Genomic DNA, 21588 nt, shown 5'->3' on the forward strand with positions numbered 1-21588 from the left:
ACTCTGGCAGCAACCTAAATTCACAGATTATAGGCACCTGTCAACCAAACTGGGCACAGATGTAACTCTTAATACCATAATATATGTCAAATTAAGTCCAATAATGTTGTAGGGGTAATAGCTTAGGAAGATGGCTAGGATGTCAACCTAAGCATTTTTTATCATGTGTCTCACCACTACCAGCCATCCTTCCAGTAAATCCTAATAAGATTGGAAGTGATTGTAACACACAGCTCCATCTATATACTACATGTTTTGGTATTCTAGCTATACTACTGATTGTGTGCATAAATTAAAACATTGTAACAGAGCTTGGGGCTAACATAATTTCCACTGGTCACCTCCAGGAGTAGCTATGAACTGTAGGCTTCTTCTGGGGGAGACTAGAGAGGAGTAGTTTGTGGAGGAACCTGGTCAAAGTAGAGATCCTCTCTGGCCATGTCTACAGCATAGAGGGTCACTACCAGCTGCAAGATCAGTGGTATCTGCCCAGCTCTCAGAACCAGTTATTTAGCCTGATTCCACCAAAGGCAGAGAAAGTCTTCTCATTAGTACACCTGGGTAACTCCCAGGCATCTTGACTGCTCCTGAATCTAGGACAGAGTTCACTTTCATCATCACGAGCATTCAGACTGAAGAGGTGATAGGTTATTACCATGAAGAGTGTTTCATCCTCCTCCTCAGTGCATTAGCTTGTAATACAGAAACCTTTAGAGCTCAGCCTGACATCCAGCGTCTGAAAGATTTTTTTTTTATCTCTACTTAGCCTAGTAATCACTCTCCTATCAGTACAATGGTCAGTTAGACAGCCTTACCCTAGTCAAATAGAATTGAAAGTCTAGGAGAGCACTCAAGGGCCAATATATCCTTTAGTGTTTTATGGGATATACTAGTTTGAGTGAAGATTAAATAATTATTTTCCACTACTTTTGCCTATCTTGATAGCATGATTTTAAAGGTGATTTGACAAAGTTATTCTCATTTTTATGGCTGTATTCATTAGCAGAATAAGTATTTTAGAATTAATTAAAATTTTTCTTTTCATCTTAATCTATATATTTAAAATGGATAATCTTCAAATTCCAATAATGACCTTATTTTTGTTGTTAAATTCTGATATTACCTTTGTATAAAATTAGTTTCTGTACTAGTTATTTAGTAAAAATGAAAGTACTTACAAAAATCATGAGGAATTGTGTTACATAAATAAATACTTGAGAAAGGCAGGAATACATCAAATATCTGGCAGACACTGAATAAGTAAATAATGAAAGTGATGCATATTTAGCTATTTAAATTCCACAGTCTCCATATGTTCTACATATGGCCAGAAAACACATTGGCGGCAGGAGAGACTCAGAGAGCACCTTCCTACCCACACTGCTCCTTATCCTGTCTTTGTTGAAAAATTAACTGTACTGGAATATATACATTATACATAAAGTTGTATTCTATAAAAGCAATCTACTTTCAAGATTATTTTATATAGTCATATTTATACCAAATACTGATGAGATTTTATGACAAATAGACACAAACTAAAATCATCTGAAAGGGACAAACTTCAATAGAGAAAAAGCCTTAGTAGTACTGGGCATTGGGCAAGTCTGTAGGGCATTTTCTTAATCACTATTTGATGGGGGAGGATGGAGTTCATTGTAGGTGATGCCAGTCATTGATGGTGACCCAGGTTCCCCAACAAAGCAAACTGAGCAAGCTATGAGGAGGAATCCAGTAAGCATCTCTCCTCTATGGTCTGTGCTCAGCTTCTGCCTCTGGGTTCCTTCTCTGTTTGAATCCCAGTCCTGACTTCCCTCAGTGATGGACTGTTACCTGCAAGTATAAGAAAAATAAAATTTTCCATCCTTTTTTTTTCGCTTTTGGTCATGACATTTTATCATAGCCATAATAATTCTTAAAAAGACACACCCTTCACCCTCCTCTTTCTCTCTATTCCATGTTTCATTTACTACAAGTTACTTTCCCTCACCTAGTTCCCCTTCTATATACCCACTACAGTTGTATTCATGTTTAAATATTCATGTTTAAAATAAAAGATTTTTAAGTGAGAAGGTACATGTAATAATTTTGTTTCTAAGCTACATGTCTACCTCTCTCTCTTCCTTTCGGGTCACATATCACTCTGAATTCACCCAATCTGCTCTCAAATATAGAGACCCGGAAAACTCACTCTATAGTAAAGAAGTATGACTGTGTCTTGATAGACCCTGTCTTCCAGGATTTTATCTTATATTGATGAGAAAATTTAACACTTATGAAATCGAAACCCATGACACCCATGTAAACAATATGCTAACAAATGTCATCTAAGAGCAACAATCAATAAATGGGACCTCATGAAACTGAAAATCTTCTGGAAATAAAGCAAAAGATATTGTTGTCAGAACAAAATGACAGCCTACAGACTGGGAAAGGATCTTTACCAACCCTATTGCTGACAGAGGGCTAATAACCAGTATATACAAAGAATTAAAGAAGTTAAAAAACAACAAATCAAGTAATCCAATTAAAAAATGGTGTACAGAGCTAAATAGAAAATTCTCATTAGAGGAATATTTAATGGCAGGAAAACTTAAAAAAATGCTCAATGTTCTTAGTCATCAGGGAGATGCAAATCAAAACAACTTTGAGTTTTCACTTTGCACCCATCAGAATGGCTAAGATAAAAAACTCAAGTGACAACACATGAGGCTCTTTCTCAGACACTTTGGAAAAGTGCTTCCTCAAGATCCAGCTATAGCAATCCTAGGCATATATCCAAAGTTGATCAAGTCCACAACAATGACATTTGTTCAACTATGTTTGTAGCAGCTTTATTTGTAATAACCAGAACCTGGAAACAACCCAGGTATTCATCAACTGAGGAATGGATACAGAAATTGTGGTACATTTACACAACGGAATACTACTCAACAATTAAAAACAAGGAAATATTCTCACTTATAAGTGGATACTATTAGATAGGAAAAACATACTAGAATCTGTACACCTAAAGAAGCTAAACAATTTTGCCTACTGTTTAATTACCTCCCGCTGAGGAGGAAGCAGCACTACCAAACCACAGAAGAAGACAAGGTAGCCACTCCTGATGAGACCTAATGGACTAGGATCAGAAGGAAGGAAAAGAAGTCCTCCCCTATCAGTGGACTTGGGGAGGGGCATGCATGCAGTGGGTGGAGGAAGGGAGGGATTGGGATGGGAGGATGGTGGGAACCATGGGAGGGATACAAAGTGAGTAAAGTGTAATTAATATAGAAAAATAAAATAAAAAAGAGGTTTTTTGTTTTTGTTTTTGTTTTTTTGTTTGTTTTTTTTTTGTTTTTTAAAGAAGCTAAACAAGAAGGAGTACCCAGGGTAAGAGGATCAATCCTCACTTAGAAGGACAAATGGAATGGACATCAGAAGAAGGAAAAAAACAAGAAACAGGACAGGAGCCTACCACACAGGACCTCTGAAAGACTCTACCTAGCAGTATATCAAAGCAGATGCTGAGACTCATAACCAAACTGTGCAGAGTGCAAGGAATCATATGAAAGAAGAGGTAGTTAGTAAGACCTGGAGAGTACAGGAGCTCCACAAGGAGAGCAACAGAACCAAAATATCTGGGCTCAGGGCTATTTTCTGAGACTGATACTCCAACCAAGCTCCATTCATGGCTATAACCTAGAACCCCTGCATAGATACAGCCCATGTAAACTCATTATCCAAATGGGTTTCCCTAGTAAGGAGAAGAGGGACTGTCTCTGACATGAACTGAGTGGCTCTGTCTTTGACTCCTGTTACCCCACCAGCGAGGGAGGAGCAGCCTTGCCAGGCCAGAGAGGAGGACAATATAGCTAGTTCTGATGAGATCTGATTAGCTACATTTCAGATCAAAAGGGAGGTGGAACTCCACGATTGGTGGACTTAGAAAAGGCATAGGAAATGATGAAGGAGAGAGTGAGGGTGGTATTAGGAGGGAATGAGGGAAGGGCTACAATTGGGATACAAAGCAAATAAAATACAATTAATGTGAAAAAATAAAAATTTAATTGAAAACAACATGACCAAAGCCACTTTTTAAGAAAAGGGTTCTTTGGGGGCTTTCAGAGAACTAGAATCCATGATAGCAGAATGAAGACATCAGGTGGCAGAACTTGGTTTAGCTGGAGCAGAAGCTCAGGGCACACATCTCAAAATCTATGTATGTATTTAGATATGTATGTATCTATATATGTATGTATGTGTACCATGTGTATGCCATAACTGGAATTACAGATGACTAAGAATCATCAAACAATTCATTGGAATCAAACATGAGTGTTTTATAAGAAAATCAAATGCTCATAACTCCTGACCTGACTCTCTTCCCAAACCTTTCTGTTTTAATATGTATTTCCTTTAGCCACTCAACTTTTCTCTCCTCTCCACATTTTCAATCTCTCTCCAATCCAGATTTCCCTCTCCCCTCCATCTCTCTTTTCTTTCTCTCACCTCTCTACTTCTACTTTCCAGTTCTTGTTTCCTTTCTTTTCCTGCTTCTCCTGTTTCTTTCTGCTGTTGTTGATTAGGATATTTATTGTTTCCTCAGGATTGTAATCAAAGGTTTTCTAGTATATGTCTATTAAACTCACTTTATTTAAATGCTTTTGATTTTTAATGGAAGCCTGTCATCAGTGCATCTTGATATTTTCAGATTGAGAGCTCTAAGTTGGTCCTTGAGCTTCTATGTTGACTTTTTTCCCCAGTGATTGCTTATTTGCTTTGATGGTATTTTTAGCTGAAGATTTAACCTAGATTCTTTCACAGCCCAGTACCCTGGCTATTTACTTTCTCATGTGATGACTGTTTTGCATAGGTCCCTACAAGACAGCCCATCTGCCCATAGTTTATAAACCCAGGCCTTTACAGAAAATCATCAGACTGGCTGGACCACCAAGATGGAGTCACAGACCCAGGTCTTCATATTCCTGCTACTCTGGTTGTCTGGTGAGACATTAAAGATTATTAGAATATCATCAAAGTAATTCACTTGTAGAGAAACAGCTATTTATTATAGGAATCCAATTGTATGCAGGCAATGCCATTAGAAAAGGCATTTTTGATCCCAACATTTGTATCAGGAACTCTTTGTGTTTATGTGCGTATACTCATTGTGTATTTCTGATTGCAGGTGCTGAGGGGAACATTGTGATGACCCAGTCTCCTGAATTCATGTCCACATCTGTTGGAGACAGAATCACCCTAAGCTGCAAGTCAAGTCAGAGTGTGAGTGGTTATGTAGCTTGGTACCAGCAGAAACCAGGGCAGCCTCCTAAACTGCTGATCTGGAACGCATCCAATAGATACATTGGGGTCCCTGATCGCTTCACAGGCAGTGGATCTGGGACAGATTACACTCTCACCATCAGCAGTGTGCAGGCTGAAGACCTGGCAGTTTATTACTGTCAAAATAGTTATAGTACTCCTCCCACAGTGCTTCAGCCTCCAACACAAACCTCCTTGCGAGTCTCACCAGCTGCCTGTACCACAAACACCTCTGGGCCTGCACACTTCCCCCTTCTGCCTGAGATCTGCTATGCATGACTAATTGATGGAACCTTCAGTAGAAAACTAATTAAGAGATTGCCTCCTTTCTTCCATATTTTTGGCAACACTAATGTGTATAGTAAATAAAAAAAAGCTAAGTTAAGAGATTTACAAAGTGTGGTTTTGCACTGAGAGGATACAGTAAAAGTATCAGTGATGTTTATGGTGTCATACTGACTTTAGATATCTCTTTGTTATGCCTTCACGCTATGATGAATCTCTATAAAATAGGATAGACTTTAAAATCATTTACAAAGAATACATCATCCTGTGATTATTTGTTTAGATTAAGGAGCCTCAAACTTTGGTAAATGATCTATCAAGAAAATTGTCCATTTCATTTAAATTTTCAAATTTTTTGGTGTATTGACTTTTGAAGTTAGACCTAAGGAGTCTTTGAATTTCTTCAGTGTCTGTCATTATGGTCTTCTTTTTGTTTCTGATTTTGTTAATTTGTCTATTTTCTCTCTGCCTTTTAGTTAGTTTGGTTAAGGATTTGTCTATCTTGTTGATTTTCTCAAAGAACCAACTCTTGGTTACTTTTAAATGTCTGAATTGTTTTTTTTTTTCATATAATAAACAGTTTAATCCTGCAATTATAGAAGGCTGTATATATTTGTAAGACCCAGATTGCATTATCAGCACACAGAAAGATGAGGAACTCTGGGAAAGTGTTCATGTGGTATGCTTTGGTCTATATGTCTGTGTCTACTGCATATATGCATCTGACATTTGTTTATTACAATTTATTCACTTTGTATCCCAGCTATGACCTCTTCCTCATCTTCTCCAAATCCCACTCTCCTCTCCTCCCATGCCCCTCCCTCAGTCTGCTGATAGGGTTGGACCTCCTCTCTTTCCATCTGACCCTAGCTAATCAGGTCTCATAAGGACTGGCTGATTTGTCTTACTCTGTGACCTGGTAAGACTGCTTCCCCCTCAGGGAAGGTGATCAAAGAGTCAGGCACTGTGTTTATGTTAGAGAAAGCCCCTGTTCCCCTTACTAGGTAATCCACCTGGAGACTTAGCTGCCATGGGCTACATCTGTGCAGGGGTTTTAGGTTATCTCCATGCATGGACCTTGGTTGGAGAATCAGTCTCAGAAAAGTACCCTGTGCCCAGATTTTTTGGTTTTGTTTTTCTCCTTGTGGAGTTCCTGTCCCTTTCTGGTCTTAGCATTCCCCCCCCCCTTTTTTTTTTCATAAGATTAACTGCACTCCTTCCAAAGTTTGGCTATGAATCTGAGGATATGTTTTGATACCCTTCTGGGTAGAGCCTTTCAGAGGCTCTCTGTTGTAGGCTCCTGTCATGTTCCCTGTTTTTTCTCTCTTCCAATGTCCATACTGTTTGCCATTCTGAGAGAGGATTCATCATCTTACCCTGGGTTCTCATTCTTGCTTAGCTTCCTTAGGTGTACAGATTTTAGTTTGTTTACCTTATATTATAAGTCTAATATACATTTATGAGTGAGTATATACCATGTATTTCTTTCTGATTCTAGGATACCTCACTCAGGATGATCTTTTCTAGATCCTACCATCTGCCTGCAAATTTCATGATTTCCTTTAAAATTTTTTCTTTTGCAATTCCATTGTAGAAATGTACCACAATTTCTGTATCCATTCCTCACTTGAGGGACATCTGGGTTGTTTCCAGATTCTTCCTATTATGAATAAATATGCTATGAACATGGTTGAGCAAATGTCCTTGTTGTGTGCTTCAGCATATTTTGGATATATGCCTAGGAGTGCTAAAGCTGAATCTTGAGGAAACACTGTTCCTAATTGTCTAAAAAAGTACCAGAATGATTTCCAAAGTCGTTGTTCAAGTTTACATTCCAAAGAGCAGTGGTGGAGGATTTTCCTTTCTCCTCATCTTCTCCAGTATGTGTTGTCACTTGAGGTTTTGTTCTTAGCCATTCTTTTGGTGTAAGGTGAAATCTCAGGGTTGATTTGATTTGCATTTCCCTCATGACCAAGGACATTGAGCATTTCAAGTGTTTCTCTGACATTTGATATTCTTCTATAGAGAATTCTGTTTAGTCTGTACCCCATTTTTAAATTGGATTACACAATTTATTGCTTTTTCACTCCTTGAGTTCTTTATATGTTCTGAATATTAGCTCCCTGACAGATATAGGTTTGTTGAATACCCTTTCCCAGTCTGTAGGTTATCCCTTTGTTTTGATGACAGTGTCCTTTGCTTACAGAAGTTTTTCAGTTTCATGAAAAGCTCCCATTTATTGATTGTTGATCTTAGAGCCTGTGCTGTTGGTGTTCTCTTCAAGAAGTTGTCTCCTGCCAATGAGTTCATGCACTTCTCCACTTTTTTTCTAACAGATTTAGTGTGTCTGATTTTCTGTTGAGGTCTTTGATCCACTTGGATTTTAGTTTTGTGCAGGGTGATTAATATGTCTCTATTTGCATTTTTCTACATGTAGACATCCAGTTAGACCAGCATTATTTGTTGAATTTTTTCCAGTTTGTGGTTTTGCATCTTTGTCAAAAATCAATATCCGTTGGTGTATGGGTTTATTTCTGTGTCTTCTATTTGATTCCATGGATCTATCATTCTGTTACTATGCTAGTAACATACAGTTTTTTTTTGTTTTTTTTTTTTTTTATTGTTCTGTAGAACTGCTAGAGATCAGGAATTGTGATAACTCCTGAGAATCTATTGTACAGGATTTTAAAATCAATTTTGGGTTTTTAGTTTTTCCATATGAAGTTTAGATCTCTTCTTTCAAGTTCTGTAAGGAATTGTGTTGGTATTTCAATGAGAATTGCATTGAATGTGTAGATTGCTTTTGGCAGGATGGCCATTTTCATTGTGTTAATACTGCCTATCCATGAGCATGGGAGATCTTTCCATTTTCTGATATCTTTTTCTATTTCTTTCTTCAGAGACTTGAATGTTTTTTCAAACAGATCTTTCACCTGCTTTGTTTGAGTCACACGAAAGTACTTTGTGTTATTTGTGGCTATTGTGAAGGGTGTTGCTTCCCTAATTTCTTTTTCAGCCCTTTTGCCTATTGTATACAGGAAGGCTACTATTTGTTTGTTTGTTTGTTTTTTGAGTTTTTTTTGTTTGTTTTTGTTTTTTTACATAGCCAGTTTTCAGAAAGTGTTTATCAGGTTAGGAATTTCTGTGGTTGAATTTTTGGCATCACTAATGTACACTATCATATTATCTGCAAATAATAATACTTTGACTACTTCCTTTCTGATTTGTATCCTCTTGAACTCTTTTATTTGTCTTATTGCTCTAGATAGGACTTCAAGTATTATGTTGAAGAGATGCAGAGAGAACAGGCAGCCTTGCCTTGTCTTTTCAGTGAGATTGATTTAAGTGTCTCTCCTCTAGTTTGATTTTGACTATAGGCTTGTTCTATATTGTCTTTAATATATTTATGTATGTGCCTTGTATCCCTGATATCTCCAAGTCTTTAAACATGAATGGGTGTTGGAATTTCTCAAATGCTTTTTCGTCATCTAAGAAGTGGAGCATGTGGTTTTTCTCCTTCAGTTTGTTTATATGGTAGATTACACTGATGGATTTCTGTATACTGAACCACTCCTGTAAACCTGGGTTGAAGCCTATTGGTCATCGTTGATGATATCTTTTATGTGTTCTTGGATCCGGTTTGCAAGTATTTTATTGAGTATTTTTGCATCAATGTTCATAAGAGAGAGAGGTCTGAAGTTCTTTTTCTTTGTTGGGTCTTTTTGTGGTTTAGATATCAAATGACTGTGGCTTCATAGAATGAGTTTGGTAATGTTCCTTCTTTTTATAGTTTGTGGAACAGTTTGAAGAGAATTTGAGTTAGCCCTTCTTTGAAGGTGTGGTATAATTCAGCTCTGAAACTGGCCCTGTTTTGTTTTTTTTTTTCTTTTCTTTTTTTTTTGATGGGAGATTTTGATTTTTGATTAGTGGTTCTATTTCTGTGGGGGATATAGGACTATTTCATCTATTTCCCTAATCTTGATTTAATTTTGGTAAGTGGAATCTGTCAAGAAAATTGTACATTTAATTTAGATTTTCAAATTTTGTGGCATATAGGCTTTTGAAGTAAGACCTAATGATTCTTTGGATTTCCTCAGTGTCTGTAATTATGTCCCCATTTTCATTTCTGATTTGGATGATTTGTATAGTTTCTCCTCTGCCTTTTAGTTAGTTTGGCTAAGGGTTTGTCTATCTTGTTGATTTTCTCAAAGAACCAGCTTTTGGTTTCATTGATTCTTTGAATTGGTTTCTTTGTTTCTAACTCAATTATTTCAGGTGTGAGTTTACTATTCCCAACTGTCTATGTCTGTTTGGTTTTCTGCTTCTTTTTTTTCCCCCCTAGAGGTTTTAGTTGTTTGGCTAAGTTGCTTGTATGTGATATCTCAAACTTCTTTCTGGAGGCACTTAGTGCTATGAACTTTCTTTTTAGCCCTGCTTTCTATGTGTCCCATAAGTTTGGGTATGTTGTGCCTTCATTTTCATTGAATTTTAGGAGGTCCCTAATTTCTTTTTTCATTTCTTGCCTGACCAAGCTGCTATTGAGTAGAGAGTTGTTGAATTTCCATGTGTATGCAGGCTTTTTGTTATTTCTGCTGTTATTGAGTCTAGTTTTAGGTGTAGTGGTCTGATACTATATGAGGAATTATTTTGATCTTTTTGTATGTGTTGATGCTTACTTTGTGCCTAACTATATGGTCGATTTTTGACAGGGTTCCATGAGGTGATGAAAAGAAGGTATAGTCTTTTGAGTTTGTGTACACAGTTCTATAGACTTCTATTAGGTCCATTTGACTTAGGACAACTGTAAGTATCATTATTTCCCTATTTGGATTCTGTCTAGATGATCTCTCCCTTGGTGAGAGTGGATTGTTGAAGTCTCCCACTGTTAACATGTTGGGATCAATGTGTGATTTAAGCTTTAATAATGTTTCATTTACAAATGCAAGTGCCCTTATATTTGGGGCATAACTGTTCATGATTTTGATGTCCTCCTACTGGATTTTTTTTTCCTTTGATGTGAATGAAGTGCTCCTCCTCATCTCTTTTGATTAATTTTGGTTGAAATTCAATTTAGTAGCTATTAAGGTAGCTATCCCAGCTTGGTTATTTGGACTGTTTGGCTGGAAAAATATTTTTCCAGCCTTCAGGGTATCAAAGCAGATGCTGAGACTTATGGCCAACCTTTGGCAGAATGCAGGGAAACTTATGACAGATGCAGGAAATAGTAAGTCCTAGAAAGGACATGAGCTCCACAAGGAGAGCAACAAAATCTAAAAATCTTGGAACAAGGGTCTTTTCTGAAACTGATACTCCAACCAAGGTCCAATGACGGAGATAACATAGAACCCCTACACAGATATAGCCCATGGCAGTTCGGTGTTCAAGTGGGTTCCATAGTAATGGGAACAGGGACTGCCTCTGATATGAACTGATTGGCCTGCTCTTTGATCACCTGCCCCTGAGATGGGAGCAGCCTAACCAGGCCACAGAGGAAGATAATGCAGCCACACCTGATGAGACCTGATAGACTAGGATCAGAAGAAAGAAGAGGAAGACTTCTCTTATCAGTGGACTTGTGGAGGGGCATGCATGGAGAAGGGGGAGGGATGTTGGGACTGGGAGGGGAGGAGAGAGAGGTTTATGGGGGGATACAAAGTAAATAAAGTGTAATTAATTTAAAAAATCATCTTTTCAAGGCATCCTTGATTTCTTGGATGTTTTGTGATTAGGACTTTTCTGATTTTACTGGTTTGCCTAGATTCCCCTGGCAGACCCTGGAACAGGTCTTCAATGTTTTGAATGCCGTATCAATGATCCCTATGTTGCTCATAGTGAGTGTATGGGTAGGAGGGATCAGATGTCTGGCTGCTATCATAGAGAGACCCTGGATCTGGGGCTCTGCAATCAATCACTTAAAGGTTCACAGAGGATCCCCCTGTTCTCTACTCTCAGATTTTGGTCTGCAGGGCAAATGAGAGTATAGAAGATCCATCAGCTCATTAGTTTCCACTATTTTGTCTTTGGGCAGGGAGGCCTGTACTTGGGGTAGCCGCCTCTGCAATCAGTCACCAAGCACAGAGGTTCTTGCTTGGAGAATCAGCTGCCTTGCCACAGCCACACCTCTGGAAGGCCCATCTGTGCCATTTCATCATGGAGTGCCAGAGCGCAGAGGTTCATGCTTGAACTAGCTGCCGTCCTGCTGCAGCTGCAGCCCTGCGAGGCCTGCCTGTACCATTTCAGGATTTTAGTCACTGAGCATGAAAGATCATCATGCTTGGGGCAACCACTGAGGCTTCAGGTGAGCAGGGAGGTCCTTCTTTGGGACCCAGGCCACCGCAACCTGCCTCTTAAGGTCAGGCAGACCTGTTCTTAGGGCAAGTGTAAGTACAGTGGGGTTGAATATTCACCATTCTCTGTCCCTGGAGATGTCCATGAGTTACCTGGATCCAAACTGGCCAAGCTCATGTGTTGTCTCCTCTCCCACAGGCAGCCTCAAATGTAGATGTTCTCACTTCAGCTGTCCCTCCACTCACCAATTTTGGAGTTTTGGATCCTTTGCTCTTCAGATATGGTGTGTGCTGGTTGTCGCTATCCTAGGACAGCTCCTATGGCTTATATATTGAATACAGTTTTGGATACATAGCAACACACTTTTCCAAACACATAGAATTTTATACTTTACAAGGTAGTTTTGTTTTTTAGAATGACAGAGGTGCATACCTATAACCCCAACTTTTGAGAAGCTGAGCAGGAGAATGCATGTTTGAGGCCAGCCTGGTTTACAAAATAGTATCCTATCAGATCTCTACTTTATTAGCTCAGAAACTAATATTAAAAAAATGTGATTGAATATGAAAATGAACGCTGGAGGTCAATTCAAAGAAGTTAATATGTTAAGTCATAAATTTCCTATGTGGGTATTTCCAGCTTCCAGGTTTCATGAGAGACCTTCCTAGTATCAAAATTGAAGATAATTTTTATTCTGAGACATTGAATGGGAGATGCTCAGTGGGCACTACTCTATATAACAATATTCATGGGTTTCTGATTGTTGGGACAAGACAATAGACTCAGTTCAGTTATAATCAAAAGATTTATTGATTACTGTTAGCAGATTAACAATCTCCAAGACAAACTTGTAGTTGCTATGTGAAGGAGGCATGAGGAAAGTATGTTTTAATTCTTTATTAATTACAATTTATTCACTTTGTATTCCCCCTGTGGTTCCCTCCCTCCTCTTGTCCCAATCCCTCCCTTCCTCCCCCTCTGCACACATGCCTCTCCCCAAGTCCACTGATACCGGAGGTCTTCTTTTCCTTCTTTCTGATCTTAGTCAATTAGGTCTCAACAGGAGTGGCTGCATTGTCTTCTTCTGTGACCTGGTAAGGTTGCTCCCCCGTCAGGTGATTTAAGAGCAGGCCAATCAGTTCATGTCAGAGACAGTCCCCTGTTTCTATTATTATGGAACCCACTTGGATACTGAACTGCCATGGGCTACATCTGTGCAGGGGTCTTAGGTTATCTCCATGCATGGTCCTTGGTTGGAGTATCAGTCTCAGGAAAGACTCCTGTGCTCAGATATTTTGGGTTCTGTTGCTCACCTCCTCTCTACTTTAGAGTCCTTTGCTGTGTACAAGACTCAGGGGAACAGCAGAGTTTCTATTACTCTGGGGAATACTGCATCCTGGACATGATTTTCTTATGCCCGAGTTGTGGCTTTACAGCGTCCCAACAGGATGCAACATCATGAAGGACCAAACCCTCAGGTAAGGAATGCCTATCCCGAAATGAGTGCCTGAGAGAAGTTCGAAAGTGACTGTGAGGTGGAGATGCCCCAGTATCCAGAGGAGATTAATAGAGAAAATGTGTGGGAGAGGAAGGAGAACAATGGGGGCGTGAAAGAGAATGAATGTGAACTAAACCAACCTGCATTTTTCCTTCTCTCTCTCTCTCTCTTTCCCTGTCTCTCTCTCTTACATTTTTTAGTTATTTTGATCACATGTCTTTTCTGTGAAAAGCACTGAAGACCACAGAGGAGACTAAGGAGACAAGACAACTCCATGTAGTTGTCTGTGTTGGTGCCCTTATGCTGTTCTTCACTGTCCACACAACAAATGCTCAGCTGTTTCTCTCAGAGGAGTCCCTGAGTCCAGGGATGGTGGATAAAGCAGGTTTGTGGGGAGTTATTGTTCAGAAATCAATCACTGTGGGAAGCCTTTTCAGTCTTTCAAGATAGTGGGAAAATGCACAATACTCAGGCTGACAGTCTGCAATAATGACCAGGTGAAGTTTGTCCGAGATCTGCTGCCAAAGAAACTGGTTGGGACTCCTCTAATCTTGACTGAAGTGTGGTAAATGAGGGCCTTGATGGTCTGTCCTGGACTATTCTGGTCCCAGGATAGGTACCATCTGTGTAGAGGAGGCTCTGAATGGCCCTGCAGATGATGAAGACTTTCTCTCCTTGAGAAACCTGAAGGGAATCTGCTGACTTGATGAGCATGTTCTTCCCATTAAAAGCTGTGATCAGAGGTACAGGGGATACAGAGTTTGTGAGAGATGTTAGAGCAGGGATTCTCACTATCAGAAGGCCAGAACCTGCCAGACCTGTGCTGCAAATGGCTTTTCCTCCTTACCTATCTCCAAAGCATCTGTGAGGTCAAGGTCATCTTGGCATGTTATTTCACCTGGGGCACATAGGAGTAGAAGGATGAGGAGGTGAGCTGCCACCTTCTTGATGCCTCTCAAGCTTCAGAGAATGCTCTGGACCAACAAAAGGCTCCATTTGTAATTCCTGATCACAGCCAGGGGCCAGTGAGATATGTTAATGCAAACTCAATGAGGATGAAGGCTGAGCAAGGGTATGGAGGGCTGTGGTCACCCCTACCTCTGGTGTTAACCTCAACCTTCCATCTATTGCCTGCCTTTACCATTATCCCTGAGGATTTCCTCTGGTAGTGCCACAGGTGCTGTGCTTATTGTGTGACAGCCACTGCCACCTCTAGGGTAAACAGCAGTCTGGGTCCCAGGGAGATTGCTCTTAGGAATTAACACCTCTGCAGAGTGGGGACATCAGCAGACCTTAGCTGCAACAGTGACTGAAGTATAAGGCCCAAGGCTGCTCTGGTGAGGTTTCAGACAAGGCCCAGTTGTTCTCCTCCAATATCCATGAATTAATTAGCCCCAGGTAGTTGGATAGGTTTTGAATACTAAGCTTCCTTTACCCCTTGTTGAATGAACTTTAAGTTCAATCAGAGTATGTATGTCATTATTCCACCCTTAGTGGTTTCATGTATGTGGGTCATTGTTTTGGTTCATAGGAATTATAAGTGGAAATGATAATTTTATTATTTATTTTAATTAAAATTTTTATTCATTATTTATTTTATTATTTACTTTTATTATATGTACATTGGTGTTCTGCTTGCTAGCTTGTATGTGTGAGGGTGTTAGATATCCTGGACCTGGAGTTACAGAGAGTTGTGAGCTGCCATGTGGAAGCTGGGAATTGAACCCAGGCCCTTTGGAAGAGTGTGCTCTTAACCACTGAGCCATCTCTCCAGCCCCCTGGAAATTATTATTGATTCCACTCCTCATTTAGAATCTTGTATGATGTCTTCTGGTACCATGAAAGGTAGTCCTCAGAGAGTGCATTTTAAGGTCACTTGAGTTTTTCAGGTCCTTTTTCCAAAGTGCAATAGGGACTTAGCTTTTTCTACCTCTGGGTGACACACAAGGGAAACAACAATAGCTTGCAGTATAAAGAGAAATTTCTATTCACTTATAAGTGAGTATATACCATGTATATCTTTTTTGGGTTTGGGTTCCCTCACTTAGGATGATATTTTCTATATTTCCATCTGTTCATCTGTAAATTTCTTGATATCTTTGTTTGTAAGACCTGAGAAGGATTCCATTGTATACTGATGGAATTCCATTTCTTTCTTTCTTTCTTTCTTTCTTTCTTTCTTTCTTTCTTTCTTTCTTTCTTTCTTTCTTTCTTTTTTTGGTTGAGGAGCATCTGAGTTTTTCCAGTTTTTGAATAAAGCTGCTATGAACACAGTTGAGCAAGTGTCCTTGTGGTATGGAGGAGCTTCTTTTAGGTATATGGCCAGGAGTCGTATAGCTGGGTCTTGAGTTAGAACTATTCTCAATTTCCTGAGAAAGCCCCAGATTGATTTTGACAGTTGTTGTACAAGTTTGTACTCCTAACCAGCAGCAGAGGAGTATTTCCCTTTCTCCACAACCTTACCAGCACGTGCTGTCACTTGGGTTTTGGGTCTTAGCCATTCAGATGGGTGTAAGATGGAATCTCAGAGTAGTTTTGATTTGCATTCCTCTGATGACTAAGGATGCTGAACATTTCTGTAAGTGTTTCACAGCCATTAGGGATTCCTCTGTGGAGAATTCTCTGTTTATTTCTGTACCCCATTTTTAATTGGATTACTTGGATTGTTGGTTTTTAATTTTTGATTTCATTATATATTTTATGTATTGGCCTTCTTTTGGGTAAAGGGTCTTAGCTACCATTTAGTCCAAAGTGTCCTTTGCCTTTTAGAAGCTTTTCAGTTTCATGGGGTTCCATTTATTAATTGTTGATCTTAGTTCTTTGGTTGTTAGTGTTGTGTTTATGAATGTGTCAGTGATATCAAGGCTCTTCCTTTTTTTTTTTTTTTTGTCTTTTGACAGATTTGTCTGGTTCGATGTTGAGGTCTTTGATCCACTTGGACATTTGTTTTGTACAGTGTGATAAAGATGGATCTAATTACACTCTTCTGCATGCAGACATCCAATTAGTCCAGCAGCATTTGTTGAAGATACTTTCTCCACTCCATTCTGTGGTTATGCATTCTTTGTAAAAAAAATTAAGTTTTCACTGGTTTGTGGGTTTATTTCTGGAATTTCAGTTTGATTCTTTTGATCAACTTGTCTGTTTATATGCAAATATAACAGAGGTTTTATTACTATTGCTCTGAAGTTACTATTACTATTATTGCTATTGCTTGAAATAAGGGATGGTTATAACCCCAGAAAATCATTTATTGTTCAGGATAGTTTTAGCTATTCTGTTTTTGTTTGTTTTTTATTATTAATAAATTAAAGGTTATCATGCTACAATCTCTAGACCCAAAGAAGCTGTGTAAAAAGGAGGTAGCAAGGGAAGATGTTTGATTTTCACTCAAAAAGGGAAATAAAATAGTAGCTGTATGTAGATGGAGTGAGCAAACTGGATAGGAGGGGAGAATTGTTAGTGAGCATGGGTGGAGATTAGTATTAGGAGAACAGGGCAGAGAGGCCTGTGTAAGAGAAAAGAAAACAGAGGAAGATGGTATCTCTGGGATGTGCCAGAGTCCTGACATAGGAGAGGGTCCAGGAAGCTTATGGGGTCACCCAGCTGAGGCTTCTAGCATATGGAACCTCAATGGCTACCTTCTGTAGACAGGCAAGACTTCCAGTGGAGGAATAATAACACAAACCTACCCACAAAGTCTTCGATTCAAAATATTTTCTTCCTTCAAGATATGTAGGGACAACGATGGAACAAAATCTGAGAAACTGGTCAACTAAAGCCTGACCCTACTTGAGAACCAGCCCATGAGTGAAAACCAATCCCTGACACTGTTAATGTTACTCTGCTATGCTTGTAGACATGAAATTAATACAATTCCCCTGAGAGGCTTTACACATGCAGAGAGCCACAACCAAACAGTAGACATTGCTCTCTGAGTCCTATGGCAGAACTGAGGGAATGACTGAGAGAGCCAGAGTGGTACAAGACTCCACAGAAAGATCTACATAGTCAACTACCATGGGCAATGGGAGCTCACAGAGACTGAATGACCAACCAAAGGCCATTCATAAACTGGTCCTAGGACCCTGCATATATGTAGCACATGCATAGGTTTGTCTTTGTGTTCTTCCCCCAACAATTGGAGCAAGGCTGTTTCTGACTCTCATACCTGCCTTTTTTATCTCTGTCCTGTAACTTGGATGCCATGTCTTGCATTAGTGTGAGAGGATGTGTCTAGTCCTGCATCAACTTAATGTGCCAGGGTGGGTGGCTATCCATGGGGGACTTCCACCTTCTCTGAGGTAAAGAGGAAGGAAAGATGTGAGAGAAGTGTGAGTGTAGGTGGGGGCTTTGAGGAGAGTAGGGGTGCCGTGATCAAGATGTAAAGTGAATAAATAAATAAAAGGACAAAAAACAAAACAAAACAAAAGAGCATATATATGTATATATAGAATCATATATATACATATATATTTATATGATTTTTTTCTTAGAGGTACTATGGATCTTAGGCAGAAGGTTATCAACCTAAACAGGGAAATTTCACTTAAACTACTTACAGGTTTTATAGGTATTTTTAGGTAGATATTTTATAGATATTTTATTATTTGTTTTCTTATGACTTTCCCAGACACCATTACTGTTATGTTACTCTCTGATCTCTTTCTATATTTTTCTCACTCCCCACCTAGCTAAAGCACCTATTTTTCATTAAAAGTCACTTTTACCATTCTATTCTCCTACCTGTTGCTTTTCCCCTCAGAGGATTTATGTATTTACATTTTTGAGTACTCTGTTTGCACGTATGCATGCGAGAGGAGGGCAAGGGATCCCACTACAGATGGTTGTGAGTTGCCTTGTGTTGTCTGAAAATTGAACTCAGAACCTCTGGAAGATTAGATATTGCTCTGAACCACTGAAGCCATCTCTCCAGCTCTGACTTTTACCTTCATAGTTTCTGCAGTTACTCTTGGTTATATGTTCATTTGCAGCTAGGAACTTCCAATGAGAGGGAACCTGTGCCATTTGTCTTTCAATGTGTAGGTTACCTCCATCAATATGAACTTTACTAGTTCCTTCCAGTATCTTCCAAAGTCATTTTTCTTTATAGCTGAACAATGTTACATAGTGTATGTGTGCAAAATTGTATTTATCCATGTGTCAGTTAAATGGCATTCAGGTTATTTCCAGTGAACATGACTGAGCAAGTATCTGTGGAGCTTTGTATTGAGAGTTCTTTGGACATATGGAAGGAACAGAATAGTTGGTTCATATAGTAGATATATTCAGTAGCTTTATTTGGTTCTCCCCAACAATTTCCAGAGTGAGTAGCCTAGTTTGCAATTCCCATGAAAATGTGTGAGAGTTCCCTTTTCTCCATGTTCTCTCCAGCATTTGAGGTTGGTTGTTTCATTGGTCATTGTCACTATGTCTAGGATAAGATGAAATCTAAAAAGTTTTTTGATTTGCATTTCTCTAATTTGTTAGGAATGATAAAGTTTAAAGACTCTTTTTAGCCATTTTTATTTCTACTTTTGAGAAGTCTCTGTTTAGATCTCAAGCCAAATTTTTTTGGTTCTGCTTTTTCTTTTCTTATTATTTAATTATTTTTATTAATTACAGTTTATTCACTTTGTATCACCCCTCTACTTCCTTCCATCCTCACTTCCCAATCTCACCCTCTCTCTACCTAACCTGTGTCCCTCTCCCAGTCCACTGATTAGGGAGGTCCTCCTCCCATTCCCTCTAATCCTTGTCTGTCAGGTCTCATCAAGAGTGGCTGCATTTTCTTCTTCTGTGGCCTGGTAAAGCTGCTCCCCCCCTTAGGTGATGGTGGTCAAAGAGCAGGCCAATCAATTCCTGTCAGAGACAGTTCCTGTCCCCAATACTATGGAGGCCACTTGGATACTGAACTGCCACAGGCTACCTCTGTGCAGGGGTTCCAGGCCATCTCCATGAGTGGTCCTTGACTGGAGTATCAGTTTCAGAAAAGACCCCTGTGTCCAGACATTTTGGATCTGTTGCTGTCCTTGAGGAGCTCCTGTCCTCTCCAGGTCTTACTATATCCCACTTCTTTCATAAGGTTCTCTGCACTCTGTGTAAAGTTTGGCTATGAGTCTCAGCATCTGCCTAGATACCCTGCAGGGTAGAGCCTTTCAGAGGCCCTCTGTGGTAGGTTCCTGTCCTGTTCCCTGTTTTCTCCCTCCTTCAATGTCCATCCTCTTTGCATTTTTGAATGGAGGTTGAACATCTTAGCCAGAGTCTTTTTTCTTGATTAGCTTCCTTAGCTGTACAGATTTTAGTATGTTTATCCTATATTATATGTTTACTATCCACTTCTGAGTGAGTATATACCCTGTGTGTCTTTCTGCTTCTGAGATACCTCTCTCAGGATGATCTTTTCCAGTTCCCACATTTACCTACAAATTTCATAATTTCCTTGTTTTTTTATCACTGAGTAATATTCCATTGTGTAGATGTACCACAATTTCTGTATCTATTCCTCAACTGAGGGGCATCTGGGCTGTTTCCAGCTTTTGGCTTTTACAAATAAAGCTGCTACAAACATTGTTGAGCAGATGTCCTGTTGTATACTGGAGAGTCTTTAGATACATGCCTAGAAGTGCTATACCTGGATCTTGAGGAAGTGCTACTCCTAATTGTCTGAGAAAGTACCAGATTGATTTTCAAAGTGGTTGTATAAGTTTATCTTACCAAGAGCAATCTACAGATGCAATGCAAATCCCATCAAATTACCAACACAATTTTCACAGTCCTGGAAAGAAAAATTCTTAACTTCATATGGAATAACAAGAAACCCAGAATAACAAGAAACTTCCACAATAAAAGATCTTCTGGAGATATCTCCATCCCTGATCTCAAGCTTTACTATAGAGTAATAGTAATAAAAAGTCAATGGTACTGGCATAGAAACAGAATGGTGGATCAATGGAATCAAATAGAAGACCCAGAAATATACCCACACATTTATGAACACTTCATTTTTGACAAAGATGCCAAAACCATACAATGGAAAAAAGATAGCACCTTCAACAAATGGTGCTGGACCAACTGGTTGTCTACATATAGAAAAATGAAAGTAGAACCATAGTTATCACCCTGCACAAAACTGAAGTCAAAGTGTCCAAAGACCTCATTACAAAGTCAGACTCAGACACACTAAATCTGATAGAAGAAAAGGTGGGGAAGAGCCTTGAATTCACTGGTTTATGAGACAACTTCCTGAACAGAACACCAACAGCACAGGCTCTAAGAGCAACAATTAATAATTGCGACCTCATGAAACTGAAAAGCTTCTGTAAAGCAAAGAACACTGTCATCAGAACCAAACTACAGCCTACAGACTGGGAAAGGATCTTCATCAACCTAATATCTGACAGAGGGCTACTATCCAGACTATATAAAGAACTCAAGAAGTTAAACAGCAGCAAATCAAGTAATCCAATTTAAAAAATGGGGTACAGAGCTAAACAGAGAATTCTCAATAGTGGAATATCAAATGGCAGAGAAACACTTAAAGAAATGTTCAATGTCCTTAGTTATCAAGGAAATGCAAATCAAAATGACCCTGAGATTTCACCTTACACCCATCAGAATGACTAAGATGAATAATTCAAGTGATAACACATGCTGGAGAGGTTGTGAAGAAAGGGGAACCCTCCTCCACTGCTGGTGGGAGCCAATTTTTTGAGTGAGCTCTTACTGTTTGATTGTTATATTTCTTTTTACTCTTTTTTTTTTTGAGCTCTTTGTGCTGTATTAGGTGTTTAGCTGGCAAAGGTTGTCTCTTTGTGGGCTTCTTAACTCAGTTGTTGTTTTCTTTAGCAGTCTAGGAAGTTTTTAATTTTATGATATTTCACTTGTTAATAGTTGACTTTAATATTTATGCAAGCATATTCTTATTCAGAAGTCCTTTTTTATAGCTTATCATTTAGGGTATTGTCTGTGCTTTTTTTCTAGTACTTTCTGGGTTTGTATTTTAAGTATTTGATCCATTTGAAGTTAGTTTTGTGGAAGGTGATATATATGGGTTTAATTTCTGTCTGACATACCACACACACATATGCATGAGGAGAAACATGGCAAAATGTAAAACTTTAATTTTGGTTCAAGTTGGCTGAAATTAGTTTGTGTCATTCACTTCATTTCTTTCGTGATTGTGCCTAACATTTTGTTCATTTAAAAAA

General features: G+C 39.0%; 1 long non-coding RNA gene and 1 gene segment (V, D, J or C); both read left to right on the forward strand.

The window, feature by feature from the left end:
- Positions 1 to 4914: 4914 nt before the first annotated feature.
- LOC110566549 (immunoglobulin kappa variable 4-1-like) lies at positions 4915 to 5591 on the forward strand. The segment is given in 2 exon segments: positions 4915 to 4989; positions 5174 to 5591. Coding segments are annotated over 2 exon segments (462 nt in total).
- Positions 5592 to 12685: 7094 nt separating this feature from the next.
- LOC132653937 (uncharacterized) lies at positions 12686 to 16423 on the forward strand. Of its 2 annotated transcripts, none has more exons than XR_009591755.1 (3): positions 12686 to 13358; positions 13579 to 13763; positions 16279 to 16423. It is a non-coding gene; the product is annotated as an uncharacterized LOC132653937 (long non-coding RNA). The 2 variants fall into 2 exon arrangements; XR_009591756.1 differs by having other exon boundaries at positions 13611 to 13763.
- The last annotated feature ends 5165 nt before the right edge of the window (positions 16424 to 21588 follow it).

Source organism: Meriones unguiculatus, chromosome 5, assembly GCF_030254825.1.
Source record: "Meriones unguiculatus strain TT.TT164.6M chromosome 5, Bangor_MerUng_6.1, whole genome shotgun sequence".
In the NCBI taxonomy this organism is placed as follows: Eukaryota; Metazoa; Chordata; class Mammalia; order Rodentia; family Muridae; genus Meriones; species Meriones unguiculatus.